The sequence below is a fragment of the Syngnathoides biaculeatus genome, chromosome 2, assembly GCF_019802595.1.
Source record: "Syngnathoides biaculeatus isolate LvHL_M chromosome 2, ASM1980259v1, whole genome shotgun sequence".
Taxonomy (NCBI): Eukaryota; Metazoa; Chordata; class Actinopteri; order Syngnathiformes; family Syngnathidae; genus Syngnathoides; species Syngnathoides biaculeatus.
In genome coordinates, this window is record NC_084641.1 from 33,025,963 (window position 1) to 33,048,786 (window position 22,824).

General features: G+C 39.9%; 1 protein-coding gene across 5 annotated transcripts in view; it reads left to right on the plus strand.

The window, feature by feature from the left end:
• The window catches only part of LOC133490858 (plexin-A1-like), a 225,093-nt gene extending 205,715 nt beyond the window's left edge, over positions 1-19,378 (plus strand). For 4 of the 5 annotated variants that reach the window (XM_061801434.1, XM_061801455.1, XM_061801464.1 and 1 more), the window contains 11 exons: positions 915-1,073; positions 1,481-1,547; positions 3,398-3,544; positions 5,976-6,135; positions 6,971-7,074; positions 7,166-7,262; positions 9,064-9,254; positions 9,668-9,837; positions 11,542-11,754; positions 12,893-13,043; positions 14,029-19,378. In XM_061801434.1, the coding sequence (XP_061657418.1) occupies positions 915-1,073; positions 1,481-1,547; positions 3,398-3,544; positions 5,976-6,135; positions 6,971-7,074; positions 7,166-7,262; positions 9,064-9,254; positions 9,668-9,837; positions 11,542-11,754; positions 12,893-13,043; positions 14,029-14,124 (1,555 nt within the window). In that variant the 3' untranslated portion in view covers positions 14,125-19,378. The remainder of the gene's footprint in view (positions 1-914; positions 1,074-1,480; positions 1,548-3,397; positions 3,545-5,975; positions 6,136-6,970; positions 7,075-7,165; positions 7,263-9,063; positions 9,255-9,667; positions 9,838-11,541; positions 11,755-12,892; positions 13,044-14,028) is intronic. The other variant, XR_009792303.1, reaches the window with a different exon arrangement.
• Positions 19,379-22,824: the final 3,446 nt, after the last annotated feature.

A 22,824-nucleotide genomic window follows, 5' to 3' on the forward strand; every position in this document is an offset into this window, starting at 1 on the left:
AAAGTTGAGAAATCAGCCCAGGACTACATGACAGGACTTGATCAATGACCTGAAAAGAGCTGGGACCACTGTTTTGAAGGTGACTGTTGGTAATACACTAAGACGTCATGGTTTGAAATCATGCTTGGCACGGAAGGTTCCCATGCTTAAACCAGCATATGTCAAGGCCTGTCGTGAGTTTGCCAATGACCATTTTGATGATACAGTCATGGTAGAAAGTTTTGTAGTCAGATGAGACCAAAATTGAACTTTTTGCTCAAAATTCCACTAACCGTGTTTGGAGGAAGACGAATGACGAAGACGAAATTCCATACCAAGAACACCATCCCTACGGTGAAGCACGGGGGTGGTAGTATCATGCATTGGGGGTGTTTTTCTGCACATGGGACATGACGACTGCAGTATAGTAAGGAGAGGATGGCCACGGCCATGTATTGTGACATTTTGGGGAACAACCTCTTTCCCTCAGTCAGAGCATTGAAGATGGGTCATGGCTGGGTCTTTCAACATGACAATGACCAGAAACACACAGCCAGGATAAAAGATCTGTGTGGAGAAGTGGGCCAAAATCTCTTCTGCAGTGTGTGCAAACCTGGTGAACCCCTACAGGAAACCTTTGACCTCTGTAATTGCAAACAAAGGCTAGTGTACCAAATATTAACATTGGTTTTCTCTGGTGTTCAAATACTTATTTGCAGCTGTATCACACAACTAAATTGTTAAAAAAAATCATACATTGTGATTTCTGGATTTTCCTTTTCAGATTATCTCTCAATTTCAGACCCCTCCATGTTTTCTAAGTGGGAAAACTTGCAATATAGCAGGGTGTTCAAATACTTATTTTCTTCACTGCATATATATATATATATATATATATATTCATATAAATGTTTTCTGTCATAATATATTTGCAGGTCGTTTTCAATGCGGGACCGAGGGAACGTGGCGTCCCTGATTATGACGGCCCTGCAGGGGGAGATGGAATACGCAACAGGAGTCCTGAAGCAGCTTTTGTCTGATCTGATTGACAGAAACCTGGAGAGTAAAAATCATCCCAAGCTTCTTCTCAGGAGGTGAGGAAGACAAACAGAAACTCCTCCAAAGTTCAGCCAGGGCCTTAGCAAAAACAATGATCTCCAAATTCACAAATATCTTGTGTTCGCTCCCTCTGGGAAATTTCCTACCAATCGCTTCTGTCGATTTTTTCATACCTCTGACAACTTACAGATATCAAAACATGTCAACAGATAAATCATCATCATTGTTGTACCAGAGGGGAGACACAGAATTTGCTGCCACCCGTCTGCAGGAACTCAGTTGATGTATAATGCGGTTGTCATTGTGGTGCATGTTAGTCCACCATTTCAAAATCCTCCAAGAAAAAGAAACTTAGAAACATAGAAATGCTATTGCTGTTTCCTGCTCATGCCAAATGAGGATTTTAATTGGATCATGTTTTTTTTTTCATTTCCTGTGCCAGAACGGAGTCTGTTGCCGAGAAAATGCTGACCAACTGGTTTACATTCCTTTTATATAAGTTTCTCAAGGTAAGGACAACAACTTGAGTTAAGTTCCCACCATTACAGATTGAAATTGTTTATTATAAAAATGATTTTCAATCTAATTTTACCCGCAATGTTCACTGACATTTTCAATATGTACTTTATTTAGAATGAAAGTGTAATGTGTCCTCATGTTCCACTTTAATCCTAATCACATTACTATGCAATAAATCCTCCACTAACATACCCTTTAGTGTGCCAAACTTTGCATGAAATGGAGTTCTAAAACTACATCCAGGAAAGTGTGAACATCCCACATTTGTGCTGATGGATTGCTGCAACTGGTTGTTGTTTTTTCACTTTTGCACTTTATATAGCCACAACCGTCATTACACCCTCATATTGTAAGTGTCGGCATACAACTTAATGAGGGCAGCAAAGGCAAATCATGTGGAGAGGCATGCAAAAGATGAAGGGACAGCATAACAGTGAAATGTGCACGTGTCTTCTCCTTGGCAACTGCATTCAAAACTGTCTCAAATGCTCACGAGGTGATAGAAAGAAGGATGAAAGTTAGAGAAGAAAGTAAAAGACCAAGGTGTTTACAGGTGGATCGAATTGAGAAGATCGGAGTCAGGTTCATCCACACCAAACTTTTCCAAGCATACCTTTATGGACCTTGTTGGACCCATTAAAATGTTCAAAAGATTTTGACAAGATGAAGAATTAAGAATTGCTTGAAACGATTAAATGTCACATATATATATATATGTTTATGTGGTAATTACCTTTGTTTAATGTAAACTCCCATCGGCAGCGTTTTGAAGCAAAATTTGCTGTTTAGCACACCAGTCAGAATCCTCATTAGTCTTTGCATTGGTGTAAGCATTGACCAGATCAATGACCTTGTGACAATTTGGGCCACCGTTTCATCTTTTATCTACAGTTAATGTAAAAGAGCATTTAAATAAATTGTGAAATTAATTTGAGTTAATATGTGATTACAGGGATATTTTGTTCAAGATTAATTGTATGCATTAATGCTTTCATTATGACAGCCCTTAAAGTAATAATGATTCTCACATGTCTTGATTGGGGTTTTTGCTGAACACAAACACGAGAAAGCTATTTACATTGTTAAATTACCACAATTAAGGGTGGTCGTTGATCATATTCCATAGCTACACACTGTGGATGAAACATTAATAGTAATAATGTTTTATTTGCCTTGTGGACCAAAACATCAACCAATAGGATAGGCCACAGTTACGTTTGCTTTCTCATTGCATGTTACTTTTAAAGAGTACCAAGTGTGATTAAATTAGTATGACGGAAAGAAAGCAAAGTGGAATGCTTTTGGTTCATCATGGACGTTATATGTGTGATATCCTCTCTAATTGCTCTAGGTTTGTTTGGATGTCACAGACATTTTTTAATACTATCTCATGACCCATAATTGCACACTAATAAAAATTCTGATGTACCCTCACAAAATGGTCAAACATTTAGACCCACATTAGAATAACAAATCTAACTGTGACGTTATTCACAGCCATTAGGATTGTGTTTTTACCAATGTCATGCTTATTGAGCTTCGACAGACAGCGTGAAATAGAAAAAGGTTTGATGGAACTTGAAGGCTCAGGACGTTGGGCTCGTTGAGGTCGTGTGATGCGTCCACATCAAGGTTTTGTAATACACATCGAGAGTGAATTCTGAGCTTTTCTTTCATGGAAATTGAAAGCTGACCTGTAGCCAAATGGCTTAAAGATTCAATGATAATCTATGTACTTTTACTTGCTCAAGGCTGCTTCCCCTAACATACTGTTTTGATTTTGCAAGTTAGACTCTGCTGTGTATGAGGTAGTCTCTTTTTCTGTACATTTCTTGACCAGGAGTGTGCAGGCGAGCCTCTTTTTATGCTTCACTGTGCCATCAAGCAACAGATGGAGAAAGGACCAATAGATGCCATCACAGGAGAGGCTCGCTATTCTCTTAGCGAGGACAAGCTCATCAGGCAACAGATTGACTACAAAACGCTGGTCAGTAAACTTAATGCGCCTCTCTACTTTTGGCTTGAAACACCAACAATGCTGTTTCATTGGTGTCCAAGTGAACAAACCAACAGTTGCAACGGGAACAATCAAATCTTTATTTGACTATGCGTTCACAGTGGAAATATTTGTCTTGTGTAATCTTGAGACTTTAAGGAAAATTAGTTCATATTCATTTCACATTCTTTTTTAATTACAAAACACCTTTAAAACAAACCAACGTACAGTGCTTCGATCAACTCAGGGTTCATACAAATCGCTCTTCAAGCACTAAAAAATCTCCGTTAAAAAATGCCTCGGTGTTCGTCCCAATTCTCGGAGTACGACAACAAGAGCAAAGCTAAACCCATGTTGACAGGATGTGCGAGTCAAGCCGAGCAATGCCCAGCGTACAAGTGACGGTGGCGAGACAATCCACTACCCACTTCGAGTCAAGCAAGCAGTCATAGTGTGAGAATGCACATTCGCGAGTGCTTCATAATATATTTTTTTCCAGTACTTTCTTTGCCATGGGTCCAAAGAAATACAACTGCGGTACAAGCAGCAAAGGAAAAACAAAAGTTGAGTGAACCACAATGGGTTTAAGGAAGATGATAATCACTAATTCCGAAAATGGGTTTTAGTATCATACGGCTAGCAACTAGCATTGCCAAAGGAGTGACTAGCATTACAAAGCAAAGGCCATAGACAATAGAAGAAATGGAGAAGCTACTGGAAAATTACTCAGTCAAATCACAGAGGGGAAATTTGGCGTTGCACTTCCTCATACCCTCTGGTGTCCCTCCGATGCCATCACACCACCACCAAAAAGGTAACTGATCCACATTTAAGTTTTTTATTGTTTAAATACAGGGTGTACATGATTTTACACAAATGGGAATTTAAATTGGAATTTACTATTTGAAGGTTGGGAATGGATTTAACTCATTTACAGTTTGTATGGGAAAAAATGTTTGGGAGATTGAATCAAATCAAAATTAATCAATCAAAATCCTTTATCGTCAATATCTGATACAATGTGAAAATGAACACTTCTCCACAAGGTGCTTGAACCAATAAAATAAAATAAAATAAAATAAAAAAAAATAAAAAAAGAACATCTTAAATATGGGATAAATGAACTCAGATAAAAATGTAACGTACATGTGTTTTGTGGATTTAGAGAAGGTGTCCGACCGTGTCCCTCAGGGAGTCCTGTGGGGAATTCTTTGGGAGTATGGGGTACCAAACCTCCTGATACGGGCTGCTTGGTCTCTGCTGAGATGAGAATCAGCACCTCCAAATCTGAGACCATTTTCCACCTCAGTTGGAAAAAGGTGGCATACCCTCTCTAGGTCGGGGATGAAATCCTCCCCTAAGTGGTGGAGTTCAAGTATCTTGGGGTCTTGTTTACGGGTGAGGGAAGAATGGAGCAGGAGATCGATAGACGGATCGGTCCAGCATCTGCAGTAATGTGGACTTTGCATCGGTCCGATGTGGTAAGAGGAAGCTAAGTTGAAAGGCAAAGCTTTGGTGCAAGCAAAAGCAAACTCGTTCTAAGTTCCTACTCTCACCTATGATCACGAGCTGTGGGTTGTCATGAAACAACAAGATCCCGGATACAAGCGGTCGAAAAGAGTTTCCTCCACAGGGTGTCTAATCTCTTCCTTAGAGATAGGGTGAGAAGCTCAGTGATCGGGAGGGGCTCAATGTCAAGCTGCTGCTCCTCTGCATTGAGAGGATCCTGATGAAGTGGCGAGGGTATCTGATCCGGATGCTTCCCGGATGCCTCCCTCATGAGGCGTTCTGGGCACATCCCACCAGAAAGAGACCCAGGAATGACTTAGGTCACGCTGGAGAGACTCTGCCTCACGGTTGGGCTGGGAATGCCTCGGGAATCCTCCGGAAGAGTGGGATGAAGTGGCTGGGAAAGGGAAGTCTGGCTATCTCTGCTGAAGCTACTGCCCCCACGACCTGACTGGCAAAAGCGGTAGAAGATGAGATGACACAATCAAGGCACAGTTATTGGTAAAAAAAATAAATAAATAAATAAATACATAAATAAAATGTATTTTTCAGTCTTATTCCCCATGTCCAGGCATTGGTAAGATTATTACCTACTCCAACAAATCGGAATTTGAACAATTCATAGGAACAAACTATGTTGGAACCCCGAGGTTCCACTTTAAAATGCAAGTCGTTAATTTACTGGCAATAATTAAAATTGCAAATTTCTTCTGCACTCTAAACAATGTCCAAATGTGAGATATGCTGGCTGGTCCACCCATTTTATCAAATGCTAAATTAGGTTATCCATATTTGCCTTAGCAATCACATCAATATCAGCCTCCAAAATCAAGCGAACAATGACATGATTTTGAAACTGTTATTTTTTTCATTGTCATGACCGTTTCCACCTTCCTTTGGTTCCACATTCCAGACATTGCACTGTGTGAACCCAGAGAACGAGAACGCCTCCGAGGTGACTGTTAAGTGTCTCAATTGTGACACCGTCACTCAGGTCAAAGAGAAGCTGCTCGATGCTGTCTATAAGGGCAGCCCTTACTCTTTGAGACCCAAGGCTTCAGATATGGACTTGGGTAAGACACAAGAGCAAATTATGCACCTGTTAAGTATCCAAGATATGCACAGCTCATTGTTTTTCTTTAAAAGTTACTGGATTTGAAACCTAAGTAAAAAAAAAAAAAAATTGGCCAAAGTCTGCTTATAATGCTTAGTTACAGGGACACACTTTTCCCTTCAGTTGTAATGGAATGCACAACACCTTTTATATATTTATTGTCTATATACCTTTCCAGCGGTACAGTTGTAGAGCGTTGGCCTCACAGTTCTGAGGACCAGGGTTCAAAACACGGTCCCGTCTCTATGGAGTTCGCATGTTCTCCTCGTGCCTGCGTGCTTTTTCTATGGGCACTCCGGATTCCTCCCACATCCCAAAAAATGCATTCATTGAGGACTCTAAATTGCCCCTAGGTGTGACTGTCAGTGCATCTGCTGTCTGTATCCATGTGCCCTGCAATTGGCTGGCAACCAGTTCAGGGTGTACCCTGCCTCCTGCCCGATGCAAGCTGGGTTTGGCTCCAGCATTCCCGTGACCCTCGTGAGGATAAGCGGCTCAAAAGATGGATGGATGGATATACCTTTCCAAGATTTTACCTCTAAATAAAAAATAATTGATTACATGTTAAATATAATGGAGGATTCAATTTGCTACAGCTTCCATGTGCCATTATGACAGAATTGGTCTTGAAACGCATCTGACCTGGACTTTTACTGTGCAATGAAACTCACACTTGTCCTCATGATGTCAAGAGACATTTAGGTTTGACAGTTTCATGAAACTCAATATAAAAACAATTTCTACATGTCTTCTTCCATTTCCTTTGCAAAAACCTTTATCTCCTCCATCTGAAGAATGGCGCCAAGGTCGAATGGCTCGAATTATTCTGCAGGATGAAGACGTCACAACAAAGATAGACAATGACTGGAAAAGACTCAACACCCTGGCTCACTATCAGGTACGTAAGCACAAAAATGGGCAAAGAATGCATCAATACAGGTTTGTACTGAGGGGCAATAACATTTTGTCGGTTTCATTTGAATGTGGAGGTGACAGATGGCTCTGTGATTGCTCTGGTGCCAAAGCAGAACTCAGCCTATAACATCTCCAACTCATCCACCTTCACCAAGAGCCTCAGCAGATACGGTACTCGCCTTCTTATTGACTTGATATCCTCATCTTTCTTGCCACCCCATCTCTCTTTGGCCGTCTCTGTTTATGATGGCTGCAATCACACACTCCATTCTTCTTTTTCCCTCTGAGTCAATGGCAATCTTTTTTTGTCCAGGGCCATCACCTCAGGCCAAGACTGTTTAATGGCTATTTCCAAGCTGTGTCTAAATGAGAGGCATAAAAGAAGACCCCTCAATACCTAGCTGACAAAGAAGAGAGGGCAAACGATGGACCGGAGTGCCACATCCATTTGATGTAGAAAAAAATAAACTTTAAAAGACGCAAAAATCCATTCATCCATTTTCGCTTATCCGCTTATCCTCATGAGGGTTGCAGGACTGCTGGAGTCTTCCCCAGCTGTCATTAGGCAGAATGCAGGGTGCACCCTGAACTGATTGCCAGCCAATCACAGGGCAGATCAAGACAATCACACCTAGGGGCAATTTAGAGTCCCCAATTAATGCATGTTTTTGGCATAAGGGAGGAAACCGGAGTGCCCGGGGAAAACCCACGCAGGCACAGGGAGAACATGCAAACTCTACACAGGTGGGGACGGGATTTTAACTCAGGTTCTCAGAACTGTGAGGCCAACGCTCTACAGCTTCTCCATCATGCCACCAGACATAAATAGGATCTGGTAAAAACTGAACATACTTGTAGTTCAAATTGTGTTCAAATATGGTGGTGTGCCACCTTTTGCCCCCCACTACTCAACTAAATAAAAAACAACAGTGTGCAGGTATATTTTATCAGGAGTAAAAAATAAATCCCCTGACTGCAGTTTTTGTGGACAGTTACTGGATTGAGAACTCCACTTTCTGCTGCAATCATTTTAACAGACCAGAACATTGTGAGAAAAAATAGCTCATTATATATTTTGATAATTCCATATTTAATCTTATTGGAGGTGAGGTCACCAATGATGTGTGAATCAGGGCAAGAATGTTTTTCCCCTGTCTAGAAAGCAACTCATCAGATTGACCTCCATTGTAGAAGTGTGAACCATTCATGGAAATAATCGAGATCAATATGTTCGGACTTCTCTACAACGGGGCACAATTCACATAGGACGGCAACAATGACAACAACAAAACATGATGACAAAATATCCCAACTCACCTAATGTGTTTTGTATTTTTTATTTCATGGTGATTATGTGGAGGAGTTTATGTTCTGGGCGTGAGTCAGGGGAGATAAATGTGGCTTCTGATAGGTTTGGAATTAAAGCCACTCCGCACCCTGCTGAAAGAAAGAACGACTGACACAACTTCAAAAAGCATGTCTTTTTGAGTCTGTGCCCTTCCATTACTCTCAATTTCACTCTCCTACCCCTCTAACACATTTCTCTCTCATCTCCAGTATTCCCATTCATCTATCCCCATCTTTTTTCTCAGATACGGGACCAGCAGCATCCTATGCAGATTGTCATCTCCCCTCTGTTCACCTCACCTCTCCGTTACCATCTTCCTCTCTATCTTTCTAAACAGAACAGTCGCAGATACGCATCTCCTTGCTCGGCGCTAATCAACTTTGACACCCTAGCCATGAATAATAAAACACACATGAGGACCAACAATGAGCGAGGGAGAGTGCCGTGCTATAAAAAGAAGATGAAAAGAAACCACCATGCTTTTTGGGTGGAGTTCAAGTTACTCATCAGGGAATAGTCATCTTTACTCATTAAAAGATTTATGCATAACATGGGAGGTAGAAGAATAAAGTGGCATGAATGATGGGTCCATAATGTCTCTTGTACTTGCACATGTGGTTGTAGAGAGCATGCTGCGAACAGCCAGTAGTCCAGACAGCCTTCGATCCCGAACACCCATGATAACCCCTGACCTGGAGAGTGGAACCAAATTGTGGCATCTGGTGAAGAACCACGACCATTCGGACCAGAGGGAGGGCGACCGGGGCAGCAAGATGGTGTCCGAGATCTACCTGACCAGGCTTTTGGCAACAAAAGTAAAAGCTAACTCTGGTGCAATTTCATTGCTCACGCTACTTGGACCGTGTTGTGTACGTGGAGCCCAAGATCCCACCAGTTAAAGGCTTTCCATATGAATTACTTCCATTTCTGTAAAGGTAGCATAAGCCACCTCAGCTAGTTAATAGGTTCCAGAACTCTGCAGGAATTATAAAACATCTTTTATATCACATCCTCAAAATTCACCATGTCATTTTGTGGGACTTGTGCCACTCAAATTTCCTAAACACACTGACAAATATTAGATTCCTGACACTTTGCAAGGGAAGTGCAAAATGGGATTGATAAAAATAAGAAAATACATAAGAACTGGAAGACTTGGACTCATCTCATCTTCATGTGTTTCTGGTTTTCATAGTTTATTAGAATAATGACTGTTCTTCCTCTTCAGGGCACATTACAGAAGTTTGTGGATGACCTTTTTGAGACCATCTTCAGCACAGCCCACAGAGGCAGCGCCTTGCCATTGGCCATTAAGTACATGTTTGATTTCCTGGATGAGCAGGCTGACAAACACTCCATCACAGACTACGATGTACGACACACCTGGAAGAGCAACTGGTAAACGTGAACTTCTCGTAGTGTTGTGTTTTATTCTTTTATGCTCTGCCTATTCCAAATGGGCAGCCATTTTCTATTGCAAGTGACAATGGACAATATTATCAAAATTATCTGCTTCAAATCTAACCTGAGGTGGATAGGAGTGCGATGCATTTACTATAATTTATCCATTATCCAAGCCGCTTAATCTCACAAGGGTCATGGGAGAGCAGGAGCCTATCTAGCAAAAGGCGGACTTCACCCTGAACTGGTTGCCAGTCAGTTGCAGCGCAGATATCAACACCATCACTGAGCGGGAATCGATCCCACGCTGCCTGCACCAAAGTCAGGCGTGCGTACCACTACACATCAGTGACTCCTAACGTTTACTATAATAATCTAAATATAAATTATACTTGCCAGGGTAGTTGTTTTTCTTTTATATAAGAAAATAAAAAAAAACAATACTTTTACTGCGTTATGACAATCTACGAGCCACTCACTGCTTGTATTTCTCAATAATTGTGTGCACAATCTACTTTTAAACTTTCATTTTTTTACTTTCGCATGGGGGGGGGGGGGCAGTGCTCCTGGACCACCTAAATTACCCCTAGGTGTGATTGTGAGTGTGACTGTTATCTGTCTCTATGTGCACACACAATTTTATGAATAAGTCTGGTCAGCAAAAAGCTTCAGAAATATCTGAATTTGCCTTATCATATTTTATTCTGTTATTTTTATTTTGTTTGACGTTCATGCTCTGATTTGAAAAAAAAAAAAAAAAACAGCACAAGTTACTCATGAGTTACTCAATACTTTCTTCCCCTTTTGTAAGTAATTATAAGGAGGATTACATTTTACTTTTACTTGAGTCATATTATTCTAAAATAACGGTACACTTATTTGAGTACAATATTTGCTAGCTGTACCCACATCTGGCTCTAATATTGTGTATTATTATTTATTGCATAAAGGTATTTTTATATACTGGGTATGGGCAGGTTAATCAACTTGGTGATTTTAATAAGAATAGGTTCAATGGAATTAGTAGTTAAAAAATGAATGCAAGTGATGTGAGAAAAAAAATGAAGGCGCTGCTTTTTATGCCAAGTACCACCTAAAATATTCAGCTTACAAAGTGCCGACGTCATCATGACAGCACTAACAAACAGTAGCGGTAGTGGTTTTAAGTGTTTATAGAAAAAAAAAAGAGGTTTTAGTTCTGAAAAAGATATTTAAGGTTATTGTAAGCCACTGTAACATTTTGCATAGTGCAAATTTAAATTAGAGTGAAATAATGATTCAGCTAAAATGAACTGTACTTAAAAGCTTCATACAAATCAAACCGAAACAAAGATTTGTTTTCGGTTTGAAAAAAAAAAAAAAGCAAATTTCACAGTTCCTAAAAATTAAATGGAAATCTATTGAATTTAAAAGTTAAACATAACTGAACTGGACTTAGTGATTATTTTGTGTACCACTGCAGGGAGGTTACATGACATTAGTAGTACATGTATTACGCTTTGACAGTCAATAATCAGCTGTTCCAGGTTTTATTTAAATGAATAATTCATCAGTTAAAATGCATTTCAAAATTCTTGAAATAAATGGTAAGAAGACATTCTGCATGCATGATGGCATTTGTTCATCAGTGTTTAAACATTGAACATAGTCAGGTAAGGATTCTTTGGCAAACTTAAGGGATTTTCTTTTGCTTTTTTTCAGCCTCCCTCTGAGATTCTGGGTGAATGTGATCAAGAATCCTCAATTTGTGTTTGACATCCAAAAGAACAGCATCACGGACGCCTGCCTGTCTGTGGTGGCCCAGACTTTCATGGACTCCTGTTCAACATCCGAACACAAACTGGGCAAAGATTCACCGTCCAACAAACTCCTCTATGCGAAAGATATCCCCAACTACAAGAATTGGGTGGAGAGGTACATTTTTGGTTACCTTCAGTCAAACTGAGTATAAAAGCTGTAATATAAAATCAGATGCGACTAAATGATCAAATGCAGTTAAATACTGAGCGAATGGTTGTAGGTAAGCTTTTAGATTTGAGAGAAATATTCCTCAAAGAGCTGGACTTGTTTGTTTGTGAGAGCGCAAACAGGTAGCTTGAAGTCAGAGCACAGCGTTGGCTGAAATAAATGCAAAACAATTTTCTGCTTTCTTGCATCTTTTCAAATCAGCATCTTGCATCCCAGCTCATTAATATACAATATGCAAAGGGCCAATTCCAGCAATTTTTCATTTTTCTCTCTTGAGCCTCCTCATCCAGCGGAGATGGAAATGACACAGGTGATGGGAGGATTTGTTGAAACTGTGACATTATTTACTGTTCACTGAAAACAGCCTCTGGTTCACCCTTCATCTTTTATTCAGCACCAAAATGTTACTCAGCTCCAGATAAGTTATGCACCACTGATGCTTGCTGTAGTTGCCTTTCATGGGTGAGTCTATTAATCTCTAAGTAGCTTTTCAAGGCCGCTTCCTCCTTAACTCCAGGCGTGACATTGTGAAGTATTGTGCTCGTGGTTAAATGCTTTAAGCACAACCAAGCCAACCTATTGATGCCCAGCTAGCATGTTAACAGTGTCTATGGTAGTAATTAGAGAATTAAAAAAAAAAGTGAAAACCACCGCTAAGGGCTGCTGATATGAGATAAGATGATTTTGGTGAGGGTTAATTGGAATTGTTTCTATTCCAGAAGTAATTAACATACAGTAGTTGAAATGTTAATTCTGCAAACAGCTTTTCTATCTGCACACAATATTTGGATGCATTTTTAATAATGTCATGGGATGGGCTGGAGCGCCACACCACACTGAACATGATAAGTGATTCAGAAGAAGGAAGGATGGATGGATGGATGCAAAGTCACAGTCAGTGTTGAGCCACACTAATTTTTTTTTCTGCCATTGATCCAACCTCGTTTGGCTTATCGTTTAAAAATATTGTTTATAGAGTTTATATTATTGCCTTGTAAAGTCACAATGACTATCTTATCTCTCGAGGAAAATGAATGCAGCTGAGAACAATGAGGTCCTGAGTGACATCCCGTCTGTCCTCCAGGTATTACTCCGATATCTCCCGTATGCCAGCCATCAGCGATCAGGACATGAGTGCCTACCTAGCAGAGCAGTCCCGCCTGCACCTCAGCCAGTTCAACAGCATGTCTGCGTTACACGAGATCTACTCATACATCATCAAATACAAAGATGAGGTGACGTTCCGCTCAATGTTTGAATTCAAAACATATTCGAGATCCTACAAGGACAAACCAGTCTTCATTGTGACTGACTTGATGGTTCTTTCGCAATCACTGTGGAATGCATGTTAAGACAACACTTCATTAAATCTGCTGGGTTTCATATACCACGTTTATCAGGTGAAAGGAGTAATATTGAGCCCACCAACTCTACATTCTACTATACTGTTTTGCAGTAGACGGTCAGCAGCGTTTTTTTTTTCATTTTTTATTGCATGTTGGTATAATCTCTGGTGTCCTTTTCTGATGATCACTCAGTGTCGTTATTTCCTCTCCCACGAGTCACTGCAGTTTAGGCACTCGACTTTTACTCGCCACCTGTGGCTCATGACGGACAGCTATATATATTCACATCCACATTTGATTTCCCCCATTTTATCAGTTTTATGATGAAAGATGAGAGGTTGCAGCCTCCTTTTCATCGCCTTCCTTCCGTTCCATCCCTCTATTAAAGCTATATTACAGTAGTTATGTCAGTTGCTTGCAGCTGGCTCCATTCAAACCATTTGCTACCCTTCATGATGGTCTATTATTATGACAAAGGTAGCTGCAAAATTCTCAGTTCAGATCTGCATCAGCGCTTGTTCACACAATAGCATGAATATAGATGCGGAATGACGCATATGCCTGCCAAATTACTCTTATTCAACGCACAAGTTGTCAAATGTAATCATCAGGTAGGAGCCTAAAATTAGCATTAGCTAATCGCTGGGTTAAGAACATTTAATACGTTTCTATATTTTCAGGGCACGTAGCCTTTTTATATGAGAACAAGTAGTGAGGCAACAATATAGAAAAATGCATGTGTAACCTTTGTTCATGACCGCCTCATCTGAATCTAAATGGATAATGGTACATTTTTATGGATGAGAATACAACAAACTGAGGATCAAATGATGACGATAGCATCTTTTTGTCTTTCTCCATCATTTGGGTGCAGATCCTGTCAGCGTTACAGAAAGATGAGCAGTCACGAAGACAGCGGCTACGCGGCAAGTTGGAGCAGGTCATTGACACCATGGCCTTAGCTAGCTGAGGGTTAAACTGGCTAGTCACTCGGCTTGGACCGCTGCGCAAGAAACCTTCCTGTAGACAGCTTTGCGGTCCCGGACATTTCAAATCTGAGCTTGTCACTGTTCTGAAAACAAATGACAGAATGAAAGAACAAGGTTAATGAAGAGACAGCAAAGGATGGAATTATTTGATTACATTTTCCTTTTTTTTTTTTTTTTTTTTTTAAACCAAGCTGCAAAACAAGCCTGGAACAACCAAAATGATCGGATACTCGCGCCCATGTTGACTCCAGTCTAGCAGGGGGCAGTGGTTTGGTTCTGTGAACGCGAAGAGGACCACGACTAAGGTGCAAATTCAACAGGTTTAATATGTGTGAAGACAAAAGAAACTAGGATACTTGATCCCAACGTGGGATTTTCCATTCATGTTGCCATTTTCCAGGGGGGGCTCATGCTGATTCAGCGCGACTCCTCATCAGGGTGGACACTGAGAAGGAAGAATTTTTGCTGTGGGAAAACTCTTCCTCTGGCACTGATCATAAACTGCATACCAACAGACAAGGACTCATTACATGTCAAAATGTTTTATTTTGAAGTTTTAAAAGCCTGCCTTTGGTTCGTTGACACATTTGATTCTATCCCCACCAAACTGCCTCCTCTTCTTCGTGCTGTGCCACTCGTGTTTCTGCTGAATTTGCACAACAAAGTTAAATCAAAAGAGAGCAAAGGATATATGAACACATTTATAGCTATATAAATATGAACCTTGTTGCTTGAGTTGACAGAGATGTTTTGCATTTAATGTACAAATGATAGGTTTGACAGGATTTGATATTTCAAAGTAGAAATTGTGGAGAAAAAGAGAAAACAAGGAAAAGTCATTATGTGCCATGTTTTACTTTGTTGTTTAGTGCAAAGAGATGTCTTTTGTTTAGATAAAATGTTGTTTGAAATGTCATGGTAGTGAGAGTTAAAAAATAGATACATGGCAAAAATAGACCTGTGAATTGCAGAAACTTTCTATATTTCATGAGGTTTTCTACAAAATCCACACATTTAGGCATGTTTGAGTCAACGACCCAGAAGATCTCCTGGATCCTGGAAAATAGTCAATTTAGGGCCAGAAAATTACACAGTGAGCCATCATTCCCAGTTTGCACTATTTGATGTTTCTGGTGTGATGTATATAACAGATCAGAAATCGACAATTACTTCCGACACAACAGCAACTGGAGAAGTTAGAAACTTCACAAAACTGTCATCATCCCACCATTCATCATTTACACAGGCATCTGATACGTCCTCCAGTGTTCCCTCATTTGTTGTCCAAGCCATCTATACATAATACTTTACCTGTATTAACCCAGAAAAAAAGACCATCTGATATTGCTGAAATTGTCCATATAATGCGAATGACTGAACTTTCATTTCAGTTTCAAATAGTATGTTTTTTTTTCATTGTAAGCGGTCCAATTCGAACCACCCAAAATTTTGTAACGCCTGTGTTGGGGACTGTGCTGGGTGAGGCTACACACACTTGGCTTGCAACAGACGCTGGAGTCAAAATCATGTTTGAAAGGTCTTGCACACTGTCCTGTAAAGAGTATTTATTTGTCACGTGTACAATGTACAGTGGCCTTCATCCACTTGATTTAACCCCTTCCCCAGAATCCAGAAATTAATATTGGCGCCTTGGACACAGGAACTTGCTGAAAACTCATCTTACATGTTTTTAGTGTTGGATTTATTTTATTTGTGCGAAACTTTGGAGAAACGAACTGAACTGTGGCGCTAAGTAGAAATGTGGCTAACAGACTTCCCCTCTTTTGTAACATTTGAAAAAAACGACCTGTTTTGATGGGCTGTAAAGTTGCATAAGTCTGTAATTGATTTACTTATATTCCTGTCTGCAGTCAAAACTGTAATGCTATGATTCCATTCTTAAAATGTGAATGTGCTTTCTGAATTGTATTTGGTTCTATTTATTTTTGCATTATTTTTCTACGCACTGAAGGCCTTTCTGTAGTTTAATTTTTTTGGTGTTATGAGGGTTAAAAAGAAATTGTATTTCCATGTCCCAACGAATTATCTGCTTGAAGACCCTTCTTTGTAGAATTTTGAACAATTTCATTTGAAAAATAAGTTAGCACTGTAATTACTAGAAAACTGACATTTGAAATGCTTTAAAAGCCCTTGTCGCCTAAAATATAGACTTCCCATATCAAAATTGAGTGCTTTCAGTCCACCATAATTTTGGTATAGTGACACTCATGTTGCTGAAAATTGCCCTGTTCAAACGTTATCAAATTTTGTCCCACTGATTTTTTTCCCAAAACATTGGTCGAGTTATAGTGGGGAAAATACCTGCAAAAAAAAAAAAAAAAAAAACAGATAAAGGCTAATTATTTATGTAAAGCGGGCTCATGTAAACCCCGTGATTGTTTTGCAAAATAGAGCACAAGACTTGACTGCACCAAGAACCATGTCCAATGAGTTTCTGAATTATTGGAGAAATTCTCTAGGATGTTGAACTTGATCAAAGGCACAGTTTTTAAAATGACTTTGAAGAAAATGAGAAATGCTGCAATGGATTTGTGTTCTTATTTAACACTGCTCCTCCACCCCCACCCCACCCACCATGAGGCTCCATGCAAACAACTTTAGCAGATACTTCAGGAACCTTGAGCAAAGGACAAGTTATTAAAATGTGGCAGGTTTTTCTCAAACTGCATTTTTTTGGTAGGTATCAGAATTATCTTTTCTCCTCTTCCACACTCATGCCCGTCAAAAATAGAAGTAAGAGATAAAACTGAGACATTTGTATTTTTGCAATGGTTCATTACTGGAAGAGGTCTAATTAAATTGTCTACATGAGAGCACTTCAAGACACGTTTATACATTTGGGTTACAGAAACAAATAGACTCAATTTGTTGATTTTCTGATCATCCTTACTCTAAAATTGGATGGTCCAGTCACTCACATTTTAAAAATGTATGGGTGTGGTCAATCATGTCCGCAGATATAGCGTTACGGGTGTGATCTATAAGTCATACCCGCAGATATAAAGTTGCGGGTGTGTTTTTTGCTTGTAATTATGAGTGCACCCCTTTAAGAGCGGAGTGGGGTGGTGTCAGGTAAACTAGGAAGTAGAAGTAGGCTGAGCGAGACCGCTTGCTTCCGTGTTAAAAAAAAAAAAAAAGACGTCTGGCTGTGGTTCACTGCGCTGGATCAGTTTTCATGTGCGCTGAGAGTTTCCAACAAGTGCGTTATTGTGCAGTGGCAAGGTCAAGACTACAGAAAATAAGTGATGTCTTTCAATTTCTATGTATTTTACAAATTTTACACGCATGATTTTTCGTGCTCAACTGCAGATTTGCGAGAGCGATGGTTGGATGACACGTACTTGGATTTTTAATATGAAATTAATTTGGTTAGTTCATCCAAGTTCTGTCCATCATTATCCGTATATTTGAGGACAATTTATCAAGATAGCTCTTCGATCCTTGTGCTTTTTTCCTCTTCCATTAATCATACAAAAGTCCTCTTCTTAGTTATTGAAAATGTTTACCCCTTAATTTCCAGTTCTCCGATAAGGGTCCCCCAAGGGCTCATGTTGTTGCCAGGTCTGACGCCGGAATAGCTGTTTTACATAATGATAACACACACATTAAATGTATCTTTCAGAAGAAGGCATGTTCCCTTGAGGACAAAAATGTCTCAATTCTGGATTCAGAGGACAGTGGGTTTGAGAAAAGTGGGAAAGAAGCTACCAATGGCCCTCCTTCAAAACAGTGCCATCAGTTTTCGTCACTTTACAACAATGCCCAAAGATCTCTCCCCCGAAGACAAAACCACCAAAGAATTAAGAATTTTAATTAAATTTCATAATTTTTTTATTGGTACCTTTCAACCTTCTCATGGTCACTGTACAAAATGAATTAAAAGACTTACACATAATACACAGTATAACCTGTTAATGGAAAATGCAAACACAATAACCACCACCTAACTTTTTAAAGTAAACCTTATAAACTGTATGAATAAGAAATTGTGACATATGGTAAGCTGGGGTCTGATTTGAATGTGACCTAGTTGACCTTCCAATTAATGTATTTCTTCTTACCTTCCATTTATTGAGGGGAAAAATGATTTTAGAAGAAGAAAAACTAAATTTTCAGAGAAATTATGACAACGTACATTTACAAGAGAAGTGCTACTTTTTAGGCTTTATTTTGAATCTTTCATGTTATCTTGTGGTGGCACGGTGGAGCAGCTGGTAAAGCGTTGGCCTTACAGTTCTGAGGACCCAGGTTCGATCCCGGCCCCGCTGGTGTGGAGTTTGCATGTTCTCCCTCTGCCTGTGTGGGTTTTCTCCGGGCACTCCGGTATCCTCCCACATCCCAAAAACATGCAACTTTAATTGGACACTCTAAATTGCTCATTGTAAGTGTGGCTGTTTGTCTCCATGTACCCTGCGATTGGTTGGCAACCAGTTCAGGGTGTACCCTGCCTCCTGCCCGTTGACAGCTGGGGTCGGCTCCATCACTCTTCGCGACCCTTGTGAGGATACGCAGCAAATAAAATGGATGGATGGATGCTATCTTATTTATTTAATTTTTGCTCCCAGAGAACTTAGTCAAATTGTTCGATCTTAGGGACGTTGTATCAGTTGTCACTTCAAATGCTCACTCATGTGAAAAACTCTTTGATTTTTAAAAGCAAAATGCCTATATGAAAAATACCATGGAATCAGTCTGACAGTTCTAGACAATTTTGCCATAATTGCTGTTGTCAAGCCTGAAGAAACAAGGCAAGCTAGGCTAAGATAATCATTTTCTAGCTCACGCTTCATCTATTACATGCATAAAAACTAACAAATCAAGAAACAAACTCTAGAGATTTTTTTTCTTTTTCAAAAAATAGACCATCCACTCTGAGATGACACTCAGTTATGTTGGCCTTTAATGGAGAGACCTTTACACATTTATGTATCATTGTTTTTTCTTTTTCTGCTGACTTGTCTTTGATTAAATGCCACTATTGAGACGGTACAAAGGATTTCACTAAAGTCATTTGTTAAGAATGAAAAAGAAATGCAGAGAAAAATAAATGGGTTCGATATTTTATGACCATCAATATGGTAGCTTCAGCCGCTTCTTTAGGTATTCTTTCACACCCGCGCAAATAATCAAGCTGTGTCCTATTTTGCAAATTTTTTAAGTGTTCTGTAGATACATTCATCAAGGAGAGATTAAATGAGTTTTAGTAAATCTTTCCTTGTCTGAGTGTTTTTATCCCCACCCTCTACCACTCTTCTGTCCCTGCTGTGCACTTCCTTCAGAAGTTGGGCTTTTTTTTTTTGGTGTTGGGGGGGGCTGTGCAAAAGTTTAAGGTTTATCTCAAGGGCATTTCATTCCAAAATAAGCGCACAATGTGAGACTTTGCTCAAATGTATTCTGGCATCAGAAGGTAACCACTTGTGTTTGATTTCTCCCCTGTTTTGCCCATAGTGATGCTAACGTGGTCACTGAAGAAGATTAGACAGGTGATGATAACACTTTGATACGCACACTTTGCTGTCAAAAATCCTTCCCAGCAGTGTATTTATCTCAGTTTTAGGAGTAAAGTACCTCAATTGTTGTCAGTTTACTTTACATTACTGTCTATGTGCAAATAGCCTTGTGACTTGTCTTTTGTGTGTTTGTGTGTGTGTGTGTGTGTGTGTGTGTGTGTGTGTGTGTGTGTGTGTGCGTGTGTGCCTGTGTGTCCTGTTCAGCTGTCAGATCAACCAGATCTATGCCGGAACAGTTTTCCTGTGTCACATGGAGTTGTTGCGCTTCCTCTATGATTTCTTAGTATTTTAATTGAAGTTCATTGAGGATCAGAGTCGATCAGTCGAACAGAACAGAATTTCTAGACAAAGACAAATATAGAATTTTCTAAGACAAAGCACTAACTCCAAACAGAATAACAAAAGCAACTCATTCCATATCGATCAGTCGAACAGAACAGAATTTCTAGACAAAGACAAATATAGAATTTTCTAAGGCAAAGCACTAACTCCAAACAGAATAACAAAAGCAACTCATTCCATATCTACAAATAAAAGAAATGTTAAATGTAGATATTGCATGAGACTGGAGTGCTACACCCAGTGAAGAAAAGACATGATAAGAACAGAAGAAGAGGCATGCAAGATAAAGATCGTGAACCCAGCCATACAAGTGAAATGTGATGCGACAGACTAAGTGAATTACTATCTATTACTATAGAGTGAGAATATAAGTAGGGTGGGGTACATGCACTTTGCATATACATGAGTTATTTGTGACTAGTCCCACATCCAATAAAAGAGTCCCAGGGGTGTGCGCCTGCGCCTTGACACATGCAAGTGAATTCACACGGGTGCGCATGCAAAAAGACTGACAGATATGTCCTGCAATTGCTGTGTCCGCAACACAAAGGCTAAGGATCCCACCCAATCAATCAAGGACTGAACTGGAGCCAGGGATCTGTCCAAGAGCAACCCTGTGGAGAGGAAGGACCCAGGTTGGTCCACTGGGCCCTCCGAGGTGCCCCGACATCTGGCCACATGGTAGTGGCCACCCCAAACCCGCGTCAACATTTGATGTGGCTATGTGCCTAGATGTGATAAGTGAGAAAGTATGTACAGTGAGTAGCATGAGTGTGTGCTAAGTGAGTGACTTGTGGCTTGTCAAAGTGACAAAAGACCGACCTGCGATCCACTGCAGAGGGAGAAGCAAAATAAATGAGAGCCTACCCAATAATAAATGTCTTAGTCATACTAGACTGACAAACCATAAAGTTTATTCCTTATTGTATTCTCATGTGTATCCAATTATGAGCTTCGTCATATGTAAAAACAGTTATAACCTTTGAACTTGTTTTTTATTTTATTTTTTAAAAATGTTTCGTCAAAACCAAAAGTGAGCTCACTATCACACTGGAATGAAGTGGCATTCTCCTCGCCTGTCTCAGAGGCCGGCTATTCCCAGTTGGAAAATGTAACATTCAAACACCCTCGACCCTTCGGGAACAAGTTGATCTGACAGGCAAGGCATCAATCAAAATTAAAAATCCCATTATGAAAATATTAAGAGGAGAGAATAAGACCTCCGTAGAGAATCTGACCTGGATATCACAGACACCTTGTCTGCATTCTGAATGGAACTGACCTGCCTTCATAATCCTCTCTTTTCTTTTAGGTGCTGTTGAGATTTATTTTTTATCATCTTCCACGCAAAGTTTCTAGAAAATTACCACATCTACAATTACTTTTTGCTACTGCTCCTTTAAAGCGTTTTGTTCTGTGCGATGTGAAACACGTGGTGGAAAAGAGCAGAAAGAAATCACAAAGATGAATTGACGAATTTTGTGATGTTTATCACATCCATTGCAATGGAATTTGTTTGCATTATTATAGTATTTAACAGGTTTGCAATAATTTTTCATCGCTTTACATTTGGTATACTGCTCACTGCTATGGTGAACTAGAATCTCTCTTCCACTGAGAAAAATATTCTGCATTGTTTTTCAATTTTAGTAAAGAAATCCAAACTTATCGGCACCTGCTCTGCGATGGTGTCGATACGTGCGCTGCAACTGTCTGGCAGCCAGTTCAGGTGTGTAGTTCACCTTTCACCCAAAGTTAGGTGGGATAAGCAACAGCATTCCCACAACCCTTGTGAGGATAACCAGTTTTGAAAATGGAAATCTAAACTTATTTACTCTCATCGCCATTTCTCCTGAGAGATCAAAATCTCCAGAGTCAGCCTCAGAATACAAACATTTTGTTCTGTATATTTTATTGTTAGGCTCTACTAGAGAAGTGTTTGTGCCATCCAGTAAAATTTGGACAATCTTATTCTCCACCTTATAAACAGCCCCTCCATTCAAAGTCTAGCTAATACAGTATTTGGTCTGAAAGCAGCCCATTTCAGTGTCATTTTCTCTAAACCCACTTTATGCCTAAAGGTCATGATCTTTCCTCCTAGTTGGTGGGCAGATGACGGACATACTGTACGCAAAGAATCAAGAGTAGTAAGCATTTTCCAGTAAGCCATTTGTTGACTGTTTTGACTTTTCCCTTTACTTTATAATATGACCATCCATCAATATATTTAATATCTACTGTTAGCCTTCTTCCTCTTCATCTATTTAAATTTTTGCTTAATATTTGGCTGCTTGTAAGAAGTACAGCAGGTTTACATCGTCTCCCATCGCCTGGAGCTGTTTGCTGGGCCTTCAAATATCTCAAGGCATCGGATTACTTCATTCATCTTGCACTTGTTTGTGAAAAATCACTCTCCCTCTCTTTTATTTCCTTCCTCTCTTTTCAGCACCTGAAGGCTTTTTTGGCAGTTCAATCAACCTGATCTCACTCAACACAAACACTCGCTCTGTCCTCTGCTATGCCCCGACTTAGAATAAACGACAAAGTCAGGCTGGATTTGGCTCCGGTGCTGCTAGCTCTCAGTTGGGGATTAAACTGTGCTAAGACTCCCTCTGTTTCTCCAGAGACGAGGAGAGCGTGACACCGGGGAAGAGGAGTGAAAAGATGAGCGATAATGAGAGAAAAGAGGGAGAGGCGGTTGGTGAGAGAAGCCAATAGCAGAAAAACAAGTTGGCCATTGGCAGAGATCTTCCTCATCCTGTCTTCCTGCAGTATCAGTAAATGATGACCGGCAGGGGAAATAAGATG